This window comes from Dipodomys spectabilis, unplaced genomic scaffold (genome assembly GCF_019054845.1).
Source record: "Dipodomys spectabilis isolate Male_0828 unplaced genomic scaffold, ASM1905484v1 ptg000234l, whole genome shotgun sequence".
NCBI classification, from domain to species: Eukaryota; Metazoa; Chordata; class Mammalia; order Rodentia; family Heteromyidae; genus Dipodomys; species Dipodomys spectabilis.
Genome location: NW_024870911.1, coordinates 6,875,067 through 6,900,084, shown reverse-complemented (window position 1 = coordinate 6,900,084; position 25,018 = coordinate 6,875,067). Strand labels below are relative to the sequence as shown.

General features: G+C 35.7%; 1 protein-coding gene across 2 annotated transcripts in view; it reads left to right on the top strand.

The window, feature by feature from the left end:
- Positions 1 to 21,756, top strand: part of Tbc1d15 (TBC1 domain family member 15) — a 63,800-nt gene extending 42,044 nt beyond the window's left edge. For both annotated transcript variants that reach the window (XM_042698695.1, XM_042698696.1), the window contains 7 exons: positions 2,913 to 3,029; positions 7,662 to 7,762; positions 12,677 to 12,776; positions 13,120 to 13,217; positions 18,614 to 18,730; positions 19,234 to 19,320; positions 20,447 to 21,756. In XM_042698695.1, coding sequence (XP_042554629.1) covers positions 2,913 to 3,029; positions 7,662 to 7,762; positions 12,677 to 12,776; positions 13,120 to 13,217; positions 18,614 to 18,730; positions 19,234 to 19,320; positions 20,447 to 20,665 — 839 coding nt within the window. In that variant the 3' untranslated portion in view covers positions 20,666 to 21,756. The remainder of the gene's footprint in view (positions 1 to 2,912; positions 3,030 to 7,661; positions 7,763 to 12,676; positions 12,777 to 13,119; positions 13,218 to 18,613; positions 18,731 to 19,233; positions 19,321 to 20,446) is intronic.
- The last annotated feature ends 3,262 nt before the right edge of the window (positions 21,757 to 25,018 follow it).

Here is a 25,018-nt window from a genome sequence, read left to right as displayed (position 1 = left end):
AGGCATGGGGGATTCAAGAGTCAACAAGGGGCTGGGAAGGTGGCTCAGTGGTAGAGTGCTTGCCTTGCATGCATGAGGCCCTGGGTTCGATTCCTCAGCACCACATAACCAGAAAAAAAAAGCTGGAAGTGGCGCTATGGCTCAAGTGGTAGAGTGCTAGCCTTGAACTGAAGAGCTGAGGGACAGCGTCCAGGCCCAGAGTTCAGGCCCATGACCGGACCCCAAAAAAAACAAAAAAGAGTCAACAAAAAAGGCAAAATTCTTGCCTCCAAGGAGCTTCCATTTCCTGTGGGAAAGTATAGACAGTAAACATGATAAGTATGTTAGTAGCAAGGTAGAAAAGTAAGTCAGGGAGGAGAGTTAGGATTTGTGTTATAGTGCAGTTTTAATCTGGCACTCCTATTTCTGTTCAAGGGAGTAAAGAAATGAACTAGACAGGTAGATATAGGTAAAAAACACACTGCAGAAAGGAATAACATGTATTAGAAGTATTTGTATCCAAGGACTTTTTTTATTTTTGAGGTACAGTGTATAAGCAAGTGTGGTTGAAATGAGTTGAAGCAGAATATCAAAATAGATGAAGTAAGAGAGGAAATGGTAGAAGATTATATACAGATTATTGTAGACTTTCACTGATGTAAAGGCAGTAGAGAGTTTTGAGCAGAATAGATCCGACTTTTGTTTTAACAAGTCTCTGGTTGCTATCTGAAGAATAGCTGTTGGAGGGCAGAGAAGGAAGGAGAAAGACCATTTTGAGTCTTTTGCTATAATCCAGGTGAGAGAGAATGTTTTGCTTGATCCAGGAAGCTAGAGTTGAGTGAGGTCCAATAGAAACTTGAAGATGCTGGGAATATAGCCATGAAGCTATCTGAATGAAGAGAATTTTAGTCAGAGGTAAACAGCAAGATCTAGACATGGTTCTAGATAATAAGATCACTGTGTCAGGAATAGAGTTAGAGTGGGGAATGATTTGGCTTGGAGATCTCATACTGATTTCTCTATGTTTTGAAGATTTAACTTATCAGTGTGAATGACAAGGAAAGCAAGGATGATTATAAGGCAATTAGGGTGAGCAACTGCAGACATGGAGTCATGATGTTTTACTAAGGTGGGAAAAACTATGAGAGTAAAAAAGCTTGGAAGGGAGTATTTGGAATTTAGTTTTGGACATTAATTTTTGGTTTTTGCCTATTGGATGTCCACAAGTTGATATGTAGAGTAGGAGGTAGACTATAAAGGAATTTGGAGACATTTTAGGGGATTGAAATAGGAAACTGAATTAGGATGCTCAATAAAATTTCCAGGGAAGGACTGTCATTAGCAAAGAAGTGGTCCAAGAACTCTTCCTCAGTGTACTTAAGTTTCCAAAAATAGTGTATGGAGAAAACAGTAAAGGAAACTGAAAATAGGGCCCTAGGAAAGTCAGAAAACATGAAAGTTTGATATCCTAGAAGACAAGTGACAAAAGTATTTCAAGAAAAGGTGATTGAGAGGCGAAGTAAGAGGAAGGCTTAGATTGACTATTCCAAAGAGTATTTAGATCATTGGAGATTTTTACTAAAAGGAAAGAAAGAAAACTGTATGAATTCACTTGCAGTAACATGGCTAGAATAGTGGGAACCTGTGGAAGTTCTCTTTGAGTACATAAAATACTTTTCCAAGATCTAGGATGTGGGAAAAGATGGAGCTTAAAGAGAAAGAAGATACAAACTAATTAGATGAATCAGGAAAATGAATAGGGAAATAGTGCAAGATTGCCAGGAAGCATAAAATAAAGTACCCACTTGAGGTTAGTGATAGTGAATGGCAAATGCATGTCAGCATGATGTTGTTTTTCTTCAGTCTTTTTTTTTTTCCTAATCATATCAAATGGAGAGGACTCAATTTGTTTCTAGAAATAACTTATGAAAGAATACATTTACATATCATTGAAAGTTTCTTTTGTTTTCTGTTTTATCAGTACTACACATCTATATACGAAGAAAGAAATACTGAAGAGTTTATTTGAGTGCAGACAACTTTTTACTCTGTTTAAATGTCTATTAAGAACTGGGAACCAATAGGGATATGAAAGAAAAAAGTGGGGAGATGGAGAGATAAGAAAGACTAATAGGGAAGTGGCGCTGTAGCTCAAGTGGTAGAGCGCTCGCCTTGAGCTGAAGAGCTGAGGGACAGCGCCCAGGCCCAGAGTTCAAGCCCCACGACCGACAAAAAAAAAAAAAGAAAGACTAATAGTGAATGTGATCAAAGTATACATGTATGAAAATGTTAGTGCTTTGTACAGTTAAAAAAAGGATAAAACCTTGTACTGGCATGACCATATTAATTGTGCTTGAGTTAATAAAAACTATTTGTTTATTCCACAATTATAAAATGAGACAATTTTTGTTGTTGTTGTTGGCCATGGGGCTTGAATTCTGGGTATGAACGCTGTCCCTCAGCTCTTAAGGCTAGCAGTCTACCACTTGAGCCTTGAGCCACTTCTGGTTTTCTGAGTGGTTTATTGGAGATAAGAGTCTCGAACCACGATCCTCAGATCTCAGCCTCCTGAGTAACTAGGATTACAGGCGTGAGCCACTGGCGCCCGGCTATTTTGTCATTTTTAACTAAAATTTCATATTTATAGCATGATGGTTTTAGTGTTGCTTTTGCTTATTTAGAAATATAGCCAGTAAAAAAAAAAAATCACGATGAAACCCCTTGAAAGTGTAAAGTGTTCAGTTTGGTCCCATGAAGTTTTTTAAAAAAAGAATATGCCCCCCCCCTTCATCCTAAAAGCAACCTATCCACAGTTGTATAGCAATAAGTGAAACTAATAATAAGAAAATAAATTTTGTACTTGTAAGATGTAAGTTTTATAAGAATATGTTTTTTGAGAAGTTTTAAAATGTGTGATTGTTTTCTTCTTTTAGAAAAAGATGTTAACAGAACAGATCGAACAAACAAATTTTATGAAGGTCAAGATAATCCAGGATTGATTTTGCTTCATGACATTTTGATGACCTATTGTATGTATGATTTTGATTTAGGTAAGTGAGCCTCTCAAGCCTTAATTTGAAAAGATTTCTTTGTATTTTAGAATTTAGATTTATTAACCATTTAGGTTAAATAGGTAATAGCCTTCTCCTCTTCCCTCTTCTTTACATTTCTTGTGCTCTGTAGGTTTTCTGGCTAGTGCTCTGCAACTTGAGCCACACCCCCATTCTTTCTGGTTATTATTATTATTTTTCTCTTGTGTCGGTTGTGGGGCCTCAACTCTGGGCCTGGTACAGTCCCTCAGCTCTTCAGTTCAAGGCTAGCATTCTACCACTTGAGCCACAGCACTACTTCCGGCTTTTCTGCTTATGTGGTGTTGAGGAATCGAACTCAGGGCCCCATGTATGCAAGGCAAGCACTCTACTACTGAGCCACCTTCCCAGCCCCATTGCTGGTTATTTTTGAGATGGAATTTCAGACTTTCTACTTGAGGGTTGACTTTGAACTGTTATCCTTTAGGTGTCGACCTTTTGAGTAGCTAGAATTACAGGTGTGAGCCATTAACTCCTGGCCAGTGTTTTAAAGGACCAACAAAGTTTCTAAGCATTAGCCTTTAAATAAGCATGAAAAGAAAAGTGTTTTGATTTATTTGTGAATTGCTGCCAGCAAGGAAATAACAAAAATAGATGTTTTCCATATTACTTCAACAGAGCTTTGAACTCTTTTGGAGAAAATGATTGGATACTCAGCACTTTAACCCAAGTGATAATGGTGTATTTTCTTCATTGTGTATATCTGTGTAAATTCTCTTGCCTTTCTTTCTCTATGTTAGGGGAAGATACAAAGTTGATTGTGGATTTTATCAGCCTCTTTGGTGATAACAAGCTTAAAAATCTCTTACATTCTCTTCAAAATATAGTCATATTTTGTCATATATTCAGTAAACTTATTGAAAGCATATTGTTACAGTGACTTTTAGTCTTCAGAATGCTGTCATACTTGATTTGATTTTAATTTTAATTTTAAAATTGAGAAAATAGTTAAATAAGCATCCCCATTTTATGAGTTAGGTGATAATTCAGAGAGTGACCTACGGTTGAAAAAAAGTAAATAATAGATCTGAAATTAGAGATCCAGGTATTTATTATAGACTGACATTCTTACCTCTATACTTTCAGCTCCCCAATCCATTGCTGTTTTACTTTGTTATTAGTGTACAGCACAAATCCATTGTCCTTGGGAGCAGGAGACATTGCGCCATTCTCAGATGATAATTGAGATAGGAATTCATACACAGCTATGCACTGCTGCAGGAATACAACAATTTACCCTATCAATTTATCTACACAAATACCATTCTCTTTCTATTCAGACACTTCATTTATCTGAAACATAGTTAAGGTCCCACCAATTATGAGAAGCCAAGATAGTTTTTATATAAGCAGTGGAACACATTTTTGCTCTTAACTCAGAGTAGAGCAACCTGTGCTGTACATTTACTGTCTTATAGGGGATTCAGTCATGTTGAGTTGTTTTGCTTTTTAGCCCATTGAAGGGTGTATGTATTTACATTATCTTGTTAGTGAGGAGATAAAAAAAGCAGAAAGAAAAACTTAAGAGTCATTTTTAGTTAGGTGAAAATACTGTGCTTCAGGAAGTGCCCAAAGGAAAAAGTATATGTTCATACTGATGACACTGAATAGTCTATAAGAGTTTAAATAATACTCAGAATACTGTATGGAAGACAGGTGAGTGTCTAATTTTAGTTCGTAAAAAAGTGATTTGTAATTCGTAAGTTGTTTTTCTTCCAGTTTGATACCCTAGGGCTAAGCTTTAGTTATCTGGAAAGTTGATTTGTATATAGGCTGTTTTTCTTTTCAACCCTAAGAAAGTATACATTAGGATGATAAGGGCTTATTTCTTACGCCTCTCTACTGAAACAGAATTGCTAAGAAAATAATTTTGGGAAACTACGGTAGAAAGTGTAGTAGGGCTGATTAAGATTTACACTAGTCAGCTGTAGTACAGGATCTGGCTACTACTGAATGCTAATTTAAATGACTTTATTCTTTTTTAATTAAAAAGAATTAGGGGCTGGGAAGGTGGCTCAGTGGTAGAGCGCTTGCCTTGCATGCCTGAGGCCCTGGGTTCGATTCCTCAGCACCACATAAGCAAAATGAAAAAAGCCGGAAGTGGCCCTGTGGCTTAAGTGGTAGAGCGCTAGCCTTGAGCTGAAGAGCTGAGGGACAGCACCCAGCCCAGAGTTCAGGCCCCACGACCAGACCCAAAAAGAAAAAAAAAAGAATTAGTACATAATTGTACTTTCACAACTGAGGACGTACCCAAAAGAACATCATGTATAAAACATAATAGTTTAAAGACTACCAGAAGAGGATTCATTTGACTACTTGCTTCACAGCTCAGATGTGCCAAAGAAATGTGATAGTGATTGCATATGAAAGCTGAAGTGTTAAAGGATTAAATTAGTTTCTCAGAATTTTTTTTTGTTGTTGTTGTGGTCGTGGGACCTGAACTCTGGGCCTGGGCGCTGTCCCTCAGCTCTTCAGCCCAAGCCATAGTGCTACTTCCAGCTTTTCTGCTTACGTGGTGCTGAGGAATCGAACCAAGGGCTTCATGCATGTAAGGCAAGCACTCTTATCACTGAGCCACCTTCCTAGCCCCTCAGATTTTTTTTTTTATAACTTAATAGTAAAGCCCTTCCCCAGAAGAAAGGTGCTTTGTTAAGTTTTTTGAGTAGCATACTTTGAAAATTTTTATTATAGACCATACATAGTCAGACCCAGTAGAATAGTACTCTGCACTTCGTTGGATTCACATTAGAGTTCCTCCATGTGATGTGAAAACAATTTGTCATTGTCATTGTTTTTACTGTTAGTGATGGGTAGGAAAGTTCAGAAGATAGCACTTTAGTCTCCTTCCTAGCTTAGTCTTTTTGAACAAGTATACACTATTTTTAGAAACTATGTGCATAAATTTATGTAAATGCTTTATGTCTTATGTCATTTTTTTCTATTTCTTTTCTCTAAATGTCTGATAACTGTTGTCTGGAACAGTATTAATTGTTTGTCTTTCATGGGAACCCAGGTATACTTTTATGCTATGTGAATAGAGGCTTTATATTCCTACAACGTTCAGTGTGGATATAACAAAATTTTATAGTAGGCTACATGGAAAAGCGTAGCAATGGCTGATTGAGCAGGGCTCCGAGCATAGCAAATTTAGCTTCACTTATTTGTAAGGAGATCCTGAGGTGAACTGAGTACTAATTCTTTTTATTTCCTGTTTGGTTTGAATTTTCTCGAGTTATTTGGTTTAACTATTTTCTAGGGTCACTTAGGAACTTTTCTTCCAAAACATAGTTGTATATTGTTGCTAGAAGAACTGTCCCTTATTTCTTTCTTTCTTTTTTTTTTTTTTTTTTGCGGTCCAGTCCTAGGGCCTGAACTCTGGGCCTGGGCGCTGTCCCTCAGCTCTTCAGCTCAAGGCTAGCACTCTACCACTTGAGCCACAGCACCACTTCTGGCTTTTTTCTTTTTTCTTATGTGGTGCTGAGGAATCGAACCCAGGGCCTCAGGCATGCAAGGCAAGCGCTCTACCACTGAGCCACCTTCCCAGCCCACCCCCTATTTCTTTTAAATAACATAGATGTTACTGAAAAAAAAGGTAAGCTTCTCTGAAATTGTGAAGCTGGGCTGCCCACTGTGGCAGCATGTAGTCAAGGAGCACGTAAGCTTTTGCTAGTTTGACTTGAAACTGCTGTGAGTATGAATTCTAGATTGCTAAGACTTAGCATAAAAAAAGTGTAAAATATTATCGTTTTATTGGACCGATAAGGTTTTCTATATACTAGGCTGAATAAAAGCTATTACTAAAATTTAAAAAAAGTGTAAGCTTTTGATCTGCAAATGAAAGGTGGTTTGTTCTACAGACTTTCTTTTTTTTATTTTTATTTTTATTTTTATTTTTTGTGAACATACTGTACAGAGGGGTTACAATTACATGGGCAAGATAATGAGTACATTTCTTTTTTTTTTTTAAATTTAAATTTAATTTTATTTGTGAACATAATGTACAGAGGAGTTACAGTTACATGGGCAGGATAATGCGTACATTTCTTACCAAGCATTGCAGCCTCCTCCTTTGTTTACCCTTCACATCCCTTCCGAGTACATTTCTTATCAAGCATTGTAGCCTCCTCCTTTGTTTCCCCTTCCCATCCCCTCCCATCCTCCCCATGCCCTTGTTTCTGATTTTTGTGGTTTCATCTATCAGTAATCAGTTTGTAAAGCATTTGAACCCCTTTTTACTTATTATCTTACTGAGCCAATTCACTGTTGATGGCTCCTTTTGGGCATATACTCATTTATATATGGTTATCCTCTATGTTCTTTCTTTATTCCTCATTTCTCACTGTTTTTAATATATTACTCTTCATTTTTTATATCCTAAGACACATTGTCAACTAAACACGAAGTTGACAACTCACACCAACTTATCTTTCTTACCTGGTTACCTGACCTCCTCTGTTTTTACTTTTCTATCTTCACAAACACCCATGTCTTCTAGTTTTTAAATCAAAAGAGTAAACAGTTTTTAGTGAAATAGTGTCATCAAAAGGATTCATGAAGCTTAAGTTTTCAGAGACTTCTTATTCTCCTTTTTAGGATATGTGCAAGGAATGAGTGACTTACTTTCCCCTCTTTTATATGTGATGGAAAATGAAGTGGATGCTTTTTGGTGCTTTGCTTCTTACATGGACCAAATGGTAAGAATAAAGAGTTTTTTAGTATCTTTACCATAAAAAAAACTAAAAAAAATAGGAAAGATTTTTTTTCTTCAATCAAACTGATTGAAATTTTTAGTTTTATAATCTTATTATAAAAGTTTGATTTTTGTATTTAGCCAACTATGATGGAATTTTAAAAAATAACTCCATGCTTGAGTTACTTCTTTTATTAGCCTTTGAAGAGGCTTGGAAATATTGGGATTATTTTTAATATAAAAAGGAGATAATATTGCCTATAATACAGAAATAATCAGGATTTAATATTGCTAAATACTTTTTGGTTCAGAAGAACTGATTCATATAGCATATTCATGAAATATATGAATTTAGTTTTGTGAGCTAAATTGAAGTAGTTGAACTTGCTAGTTTCAGAGATAAGGCTTGCATATGCCAAGTATGTACCCTTACATTTTATGAATATCTTGGATTTTTTTCAGACATCTAATTTTTTTTTTTTTTTGGTCCGGTTGTGGGCCTGAACTGTGGGCCTGAACGCTGTCCCTCAGCTCTTAGCTCAAGGCTAACACTCTACCACTTCGTTTTTTTTTTTTTCCTGCTTATGTGGTGCTGAGGAATTGAACCCAAGGCCTCATGCATGCAAGGCAAGTGCTCTACCGCTGAGCCACCTTCCTAGCCCAAACATCTGATTTTTTTTTCACTATTTATAACTCAGACATTTTCTTTGCAATTCATTGTTACTTTTCTAAAAAAATGTGATTATTAGATCTAAACTTTGTCTACATATAAATATTAGTACAAATATTTTTATTATCAATATTCTTTGAGACAGTTCTAGAATAACAGAGAGAGCATTAGCAAAGATTAATATAAAAAGTCTTTTAGGGCTGGGAAGGTGGCTCAGTGGTAGAGCCGCTTGCCTTGCATGCATGAGGCCCTGGGTTTGATTCCTCAGCACCACATAAGCAAAAAGAAAAAAGCCGGAAGTGGTACTGTGGCTCAAGTGATAGAGCTCTAGCCTTGAGCTGAAGAGCTGAGGGACAGCGCCCAGGCCCAGAGTTCAGGCCCCATGACCAGACGGAAAAAAAAAAATCTTTTAAAGCAATTTATAAGAAAGAAAGAAGGCTGAGGGATATGAGTAGATAAAGGTGTGAAATCTAAAATTCTAACCATATATGTCACTATATATTTCTTTTCAAAATAGTGTTAATAAAATGGATGATAAGTCTTAATGTTGGATATTATTTGCAATAAGGTAAAAAGTGAATCTGATTATTTAACATATTCCTTGACAGTTAGAATTTAAGTCAATGCTTCTAGGATAGGAATGCAAAATTTGAATGTTGTATTTCTTACTTCTTCTTTGTTTGACTGTTTTTCTTTTCTCTTCCAGTTTTTCCAAATTATTGTCAAGCTTATTTATACTTTGAACTCATCCTTGCTTCACTTAGTTCCTTCTTAGGTGTGAATTGATAAGATTTGATAGTTTTAAAGTGTCCTTTTACTATGAAGTTAGCAAATGTTCAAATGAGTTTTTTGCCATAAATTAATGATTTTGGATTTTTTTTAAGGATTACCAATTGCAGTAACCTAGTAACATAGTTTGGGAGAATGACCGATTTCAGTAACCTAGTAATACCATAGCTTGTCTTCCTTACTCTTTTGATTGATTTGCCTACCTTCTTAGTTCCAATTTACTCTCAAGTACTCTAGAAACCTGAGGCATTTGTTAGAAAGGTCTGTATAACAGTTACTGATTACATACAACTTTTGTCTGCTTTCCTCATGGTTTTTTAAAATTTGGTTTTACTAGAGCTTATATGTTCCTTTCTAAAGATTTCATGCCCTTGTTTCATTTGTAGTGTATCAGCATTTTCCTCCTGCCCTCTATGAGATGGCTCAAAAGATTTTTGTAGAAAAAAACATGAATCTTTGATTTGCTTAAACCTCCATGCACAGCAGCCATTCCCCCAATTAATGTGAACACACTGAGATTAATTTCTCATAATAGTTTTAAATAAAACTAAACCAATGTTGTCATGTTTAATTATATAGGCATATGATGTCACATACATGCATGCATGTATATGAATACATGTGTAGTCATATAAAGGCCTACAGATTACCTTCTGAACAATTATCATGTACACTTTATAGTCAGATTACCTTCTGAACAATTATCATGTATACTTTATAGTCTGTTTCTCTTTTTTTGTGTATAAAGAAAGTTGCAGTATCTTCATTTTATCTTTTCCAAAGTAAATGTGGCCTATTCTCTTGAGGAGTATGGTCTGGGGATGTTTCTAGTCTTTATCTAAAAGATCTCTCTCTCTCTCTCTTTTTCTTTCTCTCTCTTTCTCTCTCTTTTTTGGTCAGTCATGGGGCTTGAATTCTGGGCCTGAGGGCTGTCCCTCAGCTCTTCTGCTCAAGGCAAGGGCTCTACTACTTGAGCCACAGCATCACTCCCAGTTTTCCTGTGGTTAATTGGAGATAAGAGTTTCATGGCTTTTCCTGCCCGCCCTGGCTTTGAACCGTGATCCTCAGATCTCAGCCTCCTGAGTAGCTAGGATTACAGATCTCTTTTTAATAGACTGTCTGCTAAACCTTTTTTTCTTAAAAAACACATTATTTGGTTAAAAGAACAATATGTGTCAATCAAAATAATCCCTATGGTTATTTGTCATTGCTACAGGGTTGTTTTGATGTTCTTAAATCTTTGCTGCTGCTTTTTGACCCCTTGTTTTTATTTTACAGCTTTACTTCATGTAAGTGTTTATTACTTTTGTGTTAGCTGAACCTAGTGTCCATAAATTTATGTTGACTGATGTTTATTCTCATCTAATACAGGACTAGGCATAGACTGTCTAGATTATGGGAATGTTTCCAAAATGCAAATAATCTAATGTACTTTATGATATTCATCTACTGTTTTGCCATATACTTTTAGTTTCTTCCCTTTTTTCTCCCTGTGTATACACACACACACACACACACACACACACATACATACACAATACATAGTTTATAGATAAAATTGAAATCCTTTGTATACACATTATTGATCATCCACTTTTCCAAGATTGAGTACTTTTTCACTATTATTTTGGGGATCCTTCTTTTTTTTTTTTTTGCCAGTCCTGGGGCTTTAACTCAGGGCCTGGACACTTCTCTGAGCTTCTTTTGTTCAAGGCTAGCACTCTACCACTTGAGCTACAGTGGCACTTCTGGGTTTTTCTATGTATGTGGTACTGAGGAATTGAACCCAGGGCTTCATGCATGCTAGGCAAGCACTCTACCACTAAGCCACCTTCCTAGCCCTTGGGAATGCTTTTATTGCTACAGTGGGTAGCAGTGGCCATGTAACATTGGTATTCCAAACCAACTCTATAGTCTTTTTCCACATCAGAATAAAAATTACTTTGCTGATCAGTGAATTAGTTCTGTCATTTCCTAATAGGTCCCACTGGTAATTATGGACAACCTATATCCTGGAGGCTTGGCTTTTAGTCTTTTAAAGAGAAATAGCTCATTGAGAGTTAGTAGAGTTAGTAATCTTTGATTTTTTTTTTTTTTTGTCCCTGTTCTGGGACCTGAACTCAAGTCCTATGTGTTGTTTCTTAGTTTTAGTTTTTTTGCTCAAGACTAGCATTCTCTCACTTGAGCTGCAGCTCCACTGCTGGCTTAGTTTTTGTAGTTAATTAGATAAGAGTCTTACGGCCTTTCCTGCTCCAGCTGGCTTTGAACTGCCATCCTTAGATCTCAGCCTCCTGAATAGCTAAGATTATAGGTGTGAGCTATCAGTGCGCAGCTTGAATTTCTTTTTTTTTTTTAATCAAGAAGAAATTGTTTTTGATCTGCTAGATAGCTCAACTAAATTACTCTTATTTATGCATTAAGGAAGAGATGTAGTTCTGAACTTTTCACAAAAATTAGGATAGTAGGTCACTATGAGGTACTGGGGCATAAGAGTTAAAGGGATCAGAATGATCTAAAAACCCTTTCAAAGCATTTGTCCTGGCACTTTTCTGGCCCTTTCACTCAAGTGTTGCTAGTAAAGTATTCACATTTGAAGACTGTTTAGGCATGTAAACAAACTCCAGCAGTTGTCAAACTTCATGACCTCATGGGCTCCTGATGCTTAATGTCATCTAGAAAAACCCAAGAAACTTTTGTTTATGTGAGCTATATGTGTTACGAAAAATTAATACTGATGAATTTTAAAATGCTTATTTAGTAATTCATTTAAAAATTACACTAATACAGCCTTACATATATTCTATTTTTTTGGTGAAATGTAACTTTTCCATATGAAAAAATTCACTGAGAAGAGGGATTGTTTTAAATTTTTCATTTAAAAAACCAGCTAGATTTCTATGTTGGCCCCTATATTAAATCTCTTGCTGTTTCACACATTATATATAGCCTTTGGGCCTATGAAAGTTTAAAAATGTGCAATTCAAGTAATGTTTTAGTATGATTTTGAAAATGTATTTGAACTTAGACTCCATATTTTTATCAAATGTAAGAAGGAATTAGTTACTTAAATATACACATTAAAGTTAATTTTGTTTCCTGTGGTAATTTGAATAGAATATTTAACAATAGATATGATTTGATAAATGCTTATTTCCTAATTGTATTTCTTTTACCAAGTTTTTTATGCTGGGTAGGAAATAAACATACTAATTTGCTGCTGATGTTCTTGTATTCCTCTTTAAATCAAATGAATACAGGGAGAAAATAGTAAGACCAAGGGTTTTGTTTTCTTCCATTTCTTTTTTTAGTGTTGTTTTAGCTTTCAAACTAGTTTAGTTTTGAAAATATAACCATTGTGGTAGCAGTCCAACATGTGTCCTTAGACATTATGTTTTTAGTTATCAGTAACTTAAAAATATTTATTAAATATCTTATGTTAACAATTATTTCTTCTTAAAGCATCAAAACTTTGAAGAACAAATGCAAGGCATGAAGACTCAATTAATTCAGCTGAGTACCTTACTTCGATTATTGGACAGTGGTTTTTGTAGTTACTTAGGTAAGTTTAGGAAACTATACCTACCAAATTGGAAGACACATAGAAAAAAGTATAAGAACCCTTTTAAAGATATAATGCTCTACTGCTGTTGGAGAGTATATTAAGACCAAGCTATGTGTTTATTCCGCCTTAAAGCTTTTTATTCATTTGTTTTTGGTGAATTTAAAGGAAGTTTGTCTGCGTATTGATATTGTTGCCTTGAACTGATAGAATGAAATTAAATGTATTGGGCCTCTAGTCACCTAAGACTTGATAAAAACAATTGAGTTTGAGAAAGGTACCACTGTTCTGACCTAATTAGCATAAGAATAAGCTATATTCCCTCCTCCTCCTCTCTTTGTAGAATCTCAGGACTCTGGATACCTGTATTTTTGCTTCAGATGGCTTTTGATCAGATTTAAAAGGGAATTTAGTTTTCTAGATATTCTTCGATTATGGGAGGTAAGTTCTTAAATTATTATACAAATACAGTAATTGTAGAAAGACAGTTTATTCTATATTGGGTATAAATAGATTCTCATAGTTTACCTGAGATTACTAAGGCAAGTAGGTTCTAAGATTCTAATAGATTTTACTCTGTTCTTAAAAGTTAATCATCTCAGGTCTAATATAGGGTATTTTCTCATTCTTTGAATAGCATACCTGTGAGATTTGAGACCAAGAGATTTTCCAGAATGAGTATTCTTTCTTTGAGAGACTTGCCTTTATTTGAGGCTCTGCCACATTCTAGTGTACATTGGTTTAATATTCCAGAATTTTTTTGCTTTTTTTTTTGTGATGGTCCTAGGGCTTTGAACTCAGGGCCTGGGTACTGTCCCTTAGCCTCTTTGTGCTTAAGGCTAGCACTCTACCACTTCAGCCACAGTGCCATTCCCCGCTTCTTCTGAGTAGTTCATTGGAAATAAGTCTCACAGACTTTCCTGCCTGGGCTGGCTTCAAACCACAATTCTCAGATCTCAGCCTCCCGAACAGCTAGGATTACAGGTGTAAGCCACTGGCCCTGGCAAGTTTTTTGCTTCTTGAGTACAATGATTTGAATTTAGGACTTTGTATTCTACTCATTGAGCCACATCTTAATCCTAGGATTTAGGGTTCAGTGAACTTTTGGTGGCCAGTTGAAGTAGCATGTTAGTGTATAGCCTGAGGCTTTGGAGGGAGCTGATTTATATTTTGCTTTTTCAAAAACATTTAAGTTAAGCTGGGCATTGGTGGCTCACGCCTGCAATCCTAGCAACTCAGGAGACTGAGATCTGAGGATTGCGATTCAAAGCCAGCCCGGGCAGGAAAGACTGTGACACTCCTATCTCCAATAAACCATTAGAAAACCGGAAGTGGCACTGTGGCTCAAGTGGTAGAGCACTCGCCTTGAGCTAAAGAAAGAGCTGAGGGACAGCGCCTACGCCTAGAGTTCAAGCCGCACAACTGACAAAGAAAAACAAAACAAAACAAAAAATCATTTAAGTTATAACAAAGCAGTAAAAGGAAAACTATTCCTTTTTCCAGATTTAAAATATGCAAATATTTTGCTGTATTTACTACTTGTTTTTTTTTCTTTTCAAGAAAATAAAATTATAGCTAAACTTTAATTACAACTCCAATTCCATTTTCCTTTTTCTGTTTCTGAGAAAAGTCATTATTTTGTTTTTGGTGTGCATCTTGCACCTAGAGAAACTTTCAATTAAAACAGATGACTACTATTTTACTTTCAAGTGTTTTAAAAATATCAATGTGCTTTTTAGTAGAATATTCTAAGACTGATTATTATTTTGTCTTTATAAAAATTAAGGTAAGACAAACAAGGAAAAGAGTGGGGAGTTCAGACATTTGGATAATAAAACTACATTGGAACTCTAATGCCCTCTGGGATTTTAGAGTTGGAAATTGAATCCCATTCTATTGATGATTGCCTGTTAGGGAAAGAAGTGTGCTAATTGAAAGATCATTGCTTTATACTCTTGTTTTGAAATTAGAAGGAAAACATGCTCTCTCTGTGGAATCATACTTGAATGCTTGTCAGTTTTATTAAATTAGAATCTGAAATTTTTAAAAGGATGAATTATTATTGTGACATAGCTACAGAACTTCTCAGTGAATTTACTAAATCAATTGAAGATTTCAATGAAACCTTTTAGGTTGCATTGTCTTTACACTTAATAAACTGAATTTAGTGTAAAAGGTATTCAACTTGATCACTTTTTTTTTTTTTTTGGTTGCTGGTCCTGGGTTTTGAACTCAGGGTCTGAGTGCAGTCCTTGAGCTTTTGTGTTCAAGGCTAGCCCTCTACCACTTTAACTGTAGCTCCACTTTTAGGTTTCTGCTGGTTAAATGGAAAAAAGACTGTTACAGCCTTTCCTGCCTAGGCTGACTTTGAACCATGATCCTTAGAATTCAGCCTTCTTAGTAACTAGGTTCACAAAAGCATGAGCCACAGGATTTACTTTTTTTTTTTTGGTTGGTCATGGGGCCTGAACTCTGGGGCTGGGCACTGTCCCTCAGCTCTTCCGCTTAAGGCTAATACTGTACCACTTGAGCCACAGTGGCACTCTGGCTTTTTCTGCTTATATGGTGCTGAGGAATTGAATCCGGGGCCTCATGCATGCAAGGCAAGCACTCTACCACTAAGCCACCTTCCTAGACCCAGGATTCACTTGTTTTGTTCGTTTGTTTTTTGGTCAGTTGTGGGGCCTGGGTGCTGTCCCTCAGCTCTTCAGCTCAAGGCAAATGATCAGCTGCTTGAGCCACAGTGACACTTCTGGTTTTCTAGTGGTTTATTGAGATAAGAGTCTCGTGGAGTTTTTTGCCCAGGCTGGCTTTGAACCGAGATCCTCAGATCTCAGCCTCCTGAGTAGCTAGGATTACAGGTGTGAGCCACCAGCACTGGCTTCTAACAGTATTCTTTTTGTGGCCTTTTTTTTTTTTTAAATCTTTCCATAGAAGATACTGTAGACAACATTAATTGGGGAGAAACCAAGTTCCTAAATTTGAGAGTATTACCCATATTTAGAAAAAGTTAAGGGGCTGGGAAGTTGGCTCAGTGGTAGAGCGCTTGCCTTGCATGTATGAGACCCTGGGTTCTATTCCTCAGCACCACATTAGCAAAAAGAAAAAAGCCGGAAGTGGCGTTGTGGCTCAAGTGGTAGAGTGCTAGCCTTGAGCTGAAGAGCTGGGACAGCGCCCAGGCCCAGAGTTCAGGCCCCATGACCAGACCCCCCCCCCCAAAAAAAAAGAAAAAAAAGAAAAAAATAGAAAAAGTATAGCCATTTGTGAGTGAAAAAGCTAAATGAGAATGAGAGGCTTTGAGTTCAAACCCCAGCATAATAAATTAAATATATAAATAAGTAAGAGAAAGTATAGCTATTGACCAATATTTGTAGGTTTGGGTATAAGTTTTGATTCAGTTGCTGTCAAAATTAGAGGTATGTTTAAGTTCTATAATCAAAGGATTAAAAAAAATCTCATCTACAATATAATTGAATTAAATTTTTTATATTTTATTGTAAAGATACTGTATAGGGATTACAGTTACATGAGTAAGGTAATAAGTACATTTCCTATTGAGCATTGTTACCCCTTCCTTTGTTTTTCCCCTGCCATCCCTTCCCTCCCCACCTCTCCAACTCTTCTTCCCTCCTCTACCCCTGAAGTTGTAAAGTTCTTTTACAACATAGTGTTTTGTACATCTCATTGCTACAGTGGGTCAACATATATTCTTGTTTCAAAATTTTGTTATTTCCCTTCCCCTCCCAAATTAGAAAAATGTATATACAAGATTCAGGGCACCGGAATCAAATACAGTAAAAACGGGTTATACCATAGGGGAAGAACATACAAAAGAAACAAAAAAAAAATCACATTAATACATTTTAAGTACATTAAAAACAACAGCAAGAAAGTTAAAACCTCTTGTGTCCCTATCTTGGGGTTCATTTTGCTTAGCATCATCTTAGATGGTCATTTGTACATAGCTTTTGACCTTTTCTGCTTGTCCTAGTCATATACTAGTTATTGCAGATAGGGGAAACCATGGGACCTTGTTTCTTTGGGCCTGGCTTACTTCACTTAATATAATTTTTCCAAGCCTTTCCATTTCCTAACAAGTTGGGGCGCTGTCATTCTTTCTGATGGAGGCATAGAATTTTATTATATATTATGTAGCACATTTTCTTGATCCATCCATCTACTGAGGAGCATCTGGGTCGGTTCCATATCTTAGCTATGGCAAATAATGCTGCAATAAACATAGTTGTGCTGGTAGCTTTAGTATGGCCTTGTTTGTGATCATTTGGGTAAATGCCCAAAAGCAGGATTGCTAGGTCATAGGGGAGCTCTATGTGGAGTCTTTTGAGAAACCTCCATATTGCTTTCCAGAGTGGTTGAACAAGTTTACACTCCCATCAACAATGCAGTAAGGTTCCCTTTTGACCACATCGCCTCCAGCATCTGTTGTTTTTAGATTTCTTGATTCTAGCCATTCTAATTGGGGTGAGGTGGAATCTCGATGTTTTTTGTTTTGTTTTTACATTTTTTTATTGTGAAAATACCATACAGAGGGGTTACAATTACATGGGCAAGATAGTGAGTATATTTCTTTTTTAAAAAAAATTATTATTATGAAAATACTGTACAGAGGAGTTACAATTACATGGGCAAGATACTAAGTACATTTCTCATCAAGCATTGTTGCCTCCTCCTTTGTTTCCCCATACCATCCCTTCCCTTCTTCTCTCTCCCACCCCCACACTCCCCTTCTCTCACCTCCCCCCACCCCTCCACCCCCCCACCCCTCCACCCCCCCACCCCGCCAAAGTTGTAAAGTTCGTTTTTTGACATAACATCTTGTACATCTCATTGGTGTAATGTTGTTTTGATTTGCATTTCTTTTATGGTTAGAGAAGTTGAGCATTTCTTCATTTGTCTATTGGCCATTCTTATTTCCTCTTCAGAGAAGTCTCTCTTTAAGTCTTGAGCCCACTTATTAATTGGGTGGTTGTTTCTTTGAAGATTTGTTATTGGGGGATTTAATTGAGTTCTAAGTGTATTTTAGATATGAGACCCTTATCCGTTGTATAGCTATTGAAGATCTCCCAATCCGTTGGCTTTCTGTTGATCTTGCTTGCTATGTCCTTTGCCATGCAGATGCTCTGCAGCTTCATTCAATCCCATTTGTCCAACCTTTCTTTGATCTGTTGTGTTTCTTGGTCTTTATTAAGAAAATTTCAGCCTGTGCCAAAGAGCCCTAGAGTTTCTTCTATTCCTTCCTGTAATGTTTTTGGGTGTCTGCTTTAAGTTCAAGGTCTTTGATCCATTTGGAGTTGATTCTGGTGCTGGGTGACATATAAGGATCTAGTTTTAGTTTTCTACAGGTATTTAACCAATTTTGCCAGCACCATTTACTGAAGAGGCTGTCTTCCATTCTTTTTTTTTTTAGCTCCTTTTTTAAACTTTTTTTCTAGGATTTAATTTTTATTTTACCAAGGAGCTGAAGATTTATGTGGGAAAATGAAGGTTCCCAGAGTAATACCAAAAATGCATCTAATTCTTATATCTTAAATGTATCTTATTACTGTAACTGATTAATAACATTAATATCATATTGGTTAGGCTCAGTTCATCTGTATATTATAGTTATCCAAAAAGCCACATTTCTAATATATCAGATGTCAAAGTTGGTTTAATTACTTTGTAGTTAATGGTAAGACCACTTCATTCATCAGTTGCTATCCAGAAAAACAGGGGACTATCTCAGACAATTAATTGCTTTAAAGTTTAGCACTGTATCTGTCAGGAAAATATTTCAGAACTGATACTGTTTATGAAATCACTTTTTTAAAAAATAGGTTATGTGGACTGAACTGCCATGTAAAAATTTCCATCTCCTTCTCTGTTGCGCTATTTTGGAATCAGAAAAACAGCAAATAATGGAAAAACATTATGGATTTAATGAAATACTTAAGGTACTCCTTTATTTTAGATTTTTGGTTCTTTCCTCTGATTAGTCATCTTCATAAACATTTCCTTATAGTGTTAAGAATTGCGTGAGTAAGGTAAATTGTGTCACTAGCACCCGATGTTAGAACTGGCTTTCTGAGAATACCAGATTAGCAAGTATATATTTGATAGTTATTTTTTTTACCCCGCTGGCTAGGAAGAAAAGGAAATTCAACAAGTGTTCTTTGTGGTTTAGCTTTTTAAAAATTGTCTTTTGTTTATAACTTTGAGTTTGGCAGACTTGGAACAGCTGCTAGATTTAATGTTCTGTAAATGTAATAGCTATTCTTTAATAAAACTTGGAATGATCTAATGAAAGTTATGTTGGACTTCTTATGTATTTGTAGTATATTTTTTATTCTAAAGGTTTTATTTGTATTGGAATATATTTGGTAGTAAATTGTTTATATAGTAAAATACAATGTGCTTTCAGATTTGATTATCCTTTTATTTTATTGCTGTTTTTTAGCATATCAATGAATTGTCCATGAAAATTGATGTGGAAGATATACTTTGCAAGGCAGAAGCAATTTCTCTACAGATGTTAAAATGCAAGGTATACAGTGTTTCAAATAATTGCAAGATCACTTTTTGCTCTTTTCTAGGATCAAGGAAGATTTTCTTGTTTCAATTAAATGCCAGTGTTAGGAAATTAAGGGAAGATACAGAACATCAGTCAGTTTTTTGTTTACCATTCATTTACAGCACTTAATTGAAAACAATTGACTAATCATGCAAGATGAGAAACATTTAATAATCAGGCAAAATGTAAAAGTAATGAAAATATTTCTATAATTAATGAGGCTATAGAATTTAAGCCATGATACATTACCCATTTTAATGAATACAGAACAGGATCTATTATTAAATATACAGTATCTCCAAATAAAGACAGATGCTAATCAGAGATAATTAAATGAATAGTATTTAGCCTATGGCATTTGTATCAAGTTTTTAATTATTTCTAGAAAGAAAGAAAATGTAATGAATTATCAGTATATTTCTGGTATATTTTGGCTTGTCTGTTTTTGTTTTGTCTTGTTTTGATGCTGATCCTGGGGCTTGAACTCAATGAGGTATGGGTGCCATCCTGGTGCTTCTTTTGTACCAGCTTGTGTTTGCTTACAGAAAGTTTGAAGAGAACTAGGAAGCACATAGGAAAGAGAGAGCGAGAGACGGAGAAAGAAGGGAAGAGAAGAAAGGAATCAAGAGGAAGGGAAGAGAAGAAAGGAATCAAGAGGAAGTGATGATTAGGCCAGGCAGAAGTGGATCATACATGTAATCGCTGAGATCTGAGGTTCTCAGTTTGAAAAGTCTGTGAAATTCTTACCTTCAATTAACTGCCAAAAAGCCAGAAATGAAGCTGTGGTTCATTGAAGGGACAATGCTCAGGCCCTGATTTCTAGCCCCCCAGTATCAATATAGTAAATGATTATGAGTGAATGAATGAATGTAGATAGATAGATAGATAGATAGATAGATAGATAGATAGATAGATAGATAGATGATAGGGTTTCATTTGAAAGTGGAGAAGGATAGTGAGAGAAGGATGTGTTAATATTAGAATAAATGTTCAGCAAGTTTATATTCAGGAATCAAAATAGTCTTCATTAAAAGTGTTTTCTTTGTGATTGGTTTTCCTTGATGCTATTAAAGATCTTATGTTGATTTTTCATACTTAGGAATTACCACAAGCAGTCTGTCAGATCTTGGGGCTTCAGGACAGTGAAGTTACAACACCAGATTCTGACACTGGTGAAGATGAAAGTACTGGCATGACTGATCCTACGTCTGCATTTCACAGTAGCACCTTGCCTGCCATTGATGCCAGTGGACCTGTAGATGACAGCCTGACACAGCTATCAGTGCCCTCAAATGTCAGCAGATTAACACCTGCATGATCATTTGTCTTGCCTATTTTTTTTAAGAGACACTTTGTTGAAACTCTTTTTCAAGTACTTGAAAAGTGGATATTTAAAACCTTGATTTTGATCATGCTTTAAGATTTATGGAAAGACAGTGTACTTATGTTCTTGCATTAAAGCTTTACAAAGTTTTAAACTAATTATTTTTGTAGTTACTTCTACCAAATAGCCTTTCCCTTCAATAACATTCCTTACTATTTTTATAGCCAAGTACATTTATTTTCTTGCTGATAAACTGGAATTAGATAAATATTACAAGTGGATGAGCTGGAAATTATGCACTTTGAAAAACATTCTTTGTTTACTCTTTAGTGGGTTTGGATATGATTAAATGTTGACTATATAGTATTCTAAGATGAGAAGTAGATTGTTATCCAGCAATGAAATAAAAAAATGAAAATTTTCTATTGTTTACAATAGTATTCAGCTAAAATATTTATGCTGGTTGAATGTGATTTAAATTGGGCATTCTCTTCAATGCAATTTAATGTATGGTCAAAGAACTATTTCGACCATGATAAGTGGATTGGCAGTATATTTTTTACATTGGATTTTTCTTCACTTGTATATAAAGACTATATAAATACTATTTATGAGTATAAGAAAGGATAGGCATATTTTATTTAAATAAACTTGACTTATTGATTTATATAACCCAATTCTTCAAAATTAATACGTGGCTTCAATATGAGATCTTTTTCAAAACTATTTTCTTAACTGAATATTAAATTCATGAGACTACAGTAGACCTTTTACCTGGTGTAATTTTAAAATTAACTGCTTGTAACCTCATTTTACTAGTGATGTTTATTACCTTTCCTAATAATGCATTAACTGATTAATCAGATCTTTAAATTTTTATAAAATACTCTGAAAAGATGTGTCAAAAATTTAAGATACTATCATGAGTCTCAAAGTAATATTTTTTTTGTGTGTATGAAGCTGTTTTTTTTTTTACCATGCAGTATTGCATGATTTTAAGTTATGTGTAATTAACATAACTGATTCCGTTTTAATTGTAATTTGTTAACTCTTGTACATATCATTAAAATAAACTTGAAGTTGAAGTAATGTTTTCAGTTAAATTATACTTAAAAATAGTGTGCTAGTTCTTTACCAGAATCTCAAATACTCAAAATATGAGACTTCCATATGTCATATTTTTTATGTTACTGATAAAAATCATTGGAATAAGTTGTAGTGAGTGATAAAGACACATGATAATTCCTTTTGTAATGGCAAATGTTTTCCATCAGCATGGAAATGGTTATAGTATGGCCTTGGAGGAGATAATTACAGCATGGCAACTTACTATAATTGATGCTGAATGCAAAATAAAAGTTGTGGGATTCTAAAATGGCCCCACAAATAGATCCTTCTCCCCCCCCTCCCCCCCAGAAATTTAGACAACAAAGGAACTTTTTTCCTTGTGGAGTATTAACTGACAATCGTAAGAGTAGAACCATTAGATTTTAGTTTTTAATATTGTGTTATCATTCATCAGTTAATAATGAGTAAGCCTATTCAGAGAAAATGTAAACTGATGGAAGACTCACCATCTCCAGCTTTTCATTTCCTGTTATTCAGGAAATTGCTTAGAACATCTTGATGTCCTCCTTGTTCTTCCTGGACAGTGGCATTTGGGTTGTTTTCTACTACGTAATATGATGTCTACTTCAGATTTAGAAAAAAAACTCTTAATACATTTAATAAGCTAAACTTTTGTTAAGTTTTCATATAAAACTACTATAAAAACATAACATACTAAATGGTATGCATTTCTATCTAGTACATTTTTGAAATGGAAATGATAATATAGTAAAGTCTTAGTCCACAAAGTCTAGTTAGAAAATGCTCTGTGAACTTGAGCTGCTGAGATTGCTAGAATATATAGTTCAAGTAAATATCTTAGTTTATCTTTGTTTGCACACTTCTACTTGTACCTTTGTAATGTGTGTAAATGTGTGCTATACCCTGTGATATATAAAATTGTAAAACGGATTTCTAATATTTTGATAATTTCATATTTTATATTCTTCAACTCTTCATTTATAGACAATTTCAGACTTGGTTTTAGAGACTAAAACTTTTTATTTTTACTTTTTTTGGGTCAGTTGTGGGGTTTGACTCTGGGCCTGGGCGCTGTCTCTGAACTCTTCAGCTCAAGGCTAGTGCTCTACCACTTGAGCCACAGTGCCACTTCCAGTTTTCTGGTGGTTAACTGGAGATAAGAGTTTCACAGACTTTTCTGCCTGGGCTGGCTTTGAACTGTGATCCTCAGATCTCAGGCTCTTGAGTAGCTAGTATTATAGGCATGAGACACTGGTGCTCATCTAAAGCTTATTTTAACAGTAAGGAAACAACCTTTATGGTAGTGAGTACTTCTTGAGCTTGACATTGCCCAAAGTTTTTCTGCATACCAACTAACTCAAATGGGAGGTTCACATAATCATGCCTATTACTAAAGATAGGTTATGTGAAGCAACCTAAAAATGTTTATCGAAGAACTTGGAACTTCATTTATATGCAGTTAATACCAGGGTAGCATCATTCTAGTTTGGGCATCTTTTGAGATTTTTCAGAGAAATGCACATACACACATACTATTGTGTATAGTGTCTTGTGTATATATGTACATATTTATGAGAAGTGTATTTTTTGTGTTGGTCATGGGGGCTTCAACTTGACCTGGGTGCTGTCCCTTAGCTCTTCAGCTCTAAGCAAGTGCTCTACCGCTTGAGCCACAACACCACTTCTGGTTTTCTGGCAGTTAATTGGAGATAAGAGTGTCATGGACTTTCCTATCTGGGCTGGCTTTGAACTGTAATCCTCAGATCTCAGCCTCCCGAGTAGCTAAGATTACAGGTGTAAGCCTCCTGCACCTAGCGAGAAGAGTATTTTTTTAAGACCTGAGGACTGTAATAAATCATTTAGCATGAAGCTAGTAAATTTTTTTTAATAATGGCAATGATTTTATGTGCTGAATCTCAGTTAAAATATCAAATACTCATTTCTAGGTCTTTGGTTGGGTCTTCCAAAATGCATGTTCTGGTTCTACTTCAGATCTACTAAATCAGAATCTTTGAAAGTATTATCAAACATCTTAGCTTTTAACAGGCTAATCTAGGCTAACCTTCAGAAGTTTGAGGACTAAATACATGTTGTGTTTGTCATACGTTAACATTTTGATTTATGGTCAGACAAGTCTTAAAAGATTTAAGTAGTAATTCCGCCCCCCCCCCCCCCCCCCCCCCCCCCCCGGCCATTTGGCTTGAACTCTGGGCTTAGGCGCTACCTCTGTGCTCTTCAGCTCAAGGCAAGCATTCTACCACTTGAGCCACAGAACCATTTCCGGTTTTCCAGTGGTTTATTGTATATAAGAGTCTCACGGAGTTTCCTGGCTTTGAACTATGATCCTCAGATCTCAGCCTCCTGAGTAGCTAGGATTACAGGCGTGAGCCACCAGTGCCTGGCCAGTTTCTTGAATTTCTAAGACCAATTTGTTCTGTTTGTCAGTCCACGTTAGACTGTCACTTTAATTCTAATGTTTTGAAGAAAACTAGCTTTCAGGGCTGGGAAGGTGGCTCAGTGGTAGAGTGCTTGCCTTGCATGCATGAGGCCCTGGGTTCGATTCCCCAGCACCACATAAGCAAAAAAAAAAAAAAAAAAAGGAAGTGGCGCTGTGGCTCAAGTGGTAGAGCGCTAGGCTTGAGCTGAAGAGCTGAGGGACAGTGCCTAGGCCCAGAGTTCAGTCCCCACGATCGGACCCCCCCCCCAAAAAAAACAAAAAACCAAAACAAAACAAAACAACTAACTTTCAGTGCCTTCTGAATATGAAACAAGGTTTGAAAGGTTCCTCTCAGTAGCTAGTGATGATACTAAACATCTATTGGTACATTATTGGTACTTGTTATTAAATAAATTACCTTTCGAATGATGCTTCTATTGAGATCCTAAAGGATTTTAAGTTATGTGTTTTTGAGCATTGTTCTAGTTACAAGTTTTTTCTTATTGCTTTGTAAGTAGACTCCTGTTAGGCTATCCATCTAGGCATAGCAAAAGAATTGTGTTGCTCTTAAGTGATAAGAGAGACATGGATAGTTTATATTGCACATATTTCTGAAACTCATGATACCTAAAGTACTTTGCACCTATGGGAAATTACCCTGTTTATTAACTCAATGTAAAGAAAAAATTGATAAAAAAATCTCTTTTCCAAGGTTTGTCAGGATCAAGAGTATCGTATTTGCGTAAAGATGAAATTGAAATGTTAGAATAATGAAAGGTTGGTTGGTAAATATACCTCTCTGAAATGTCTATATTACTCCT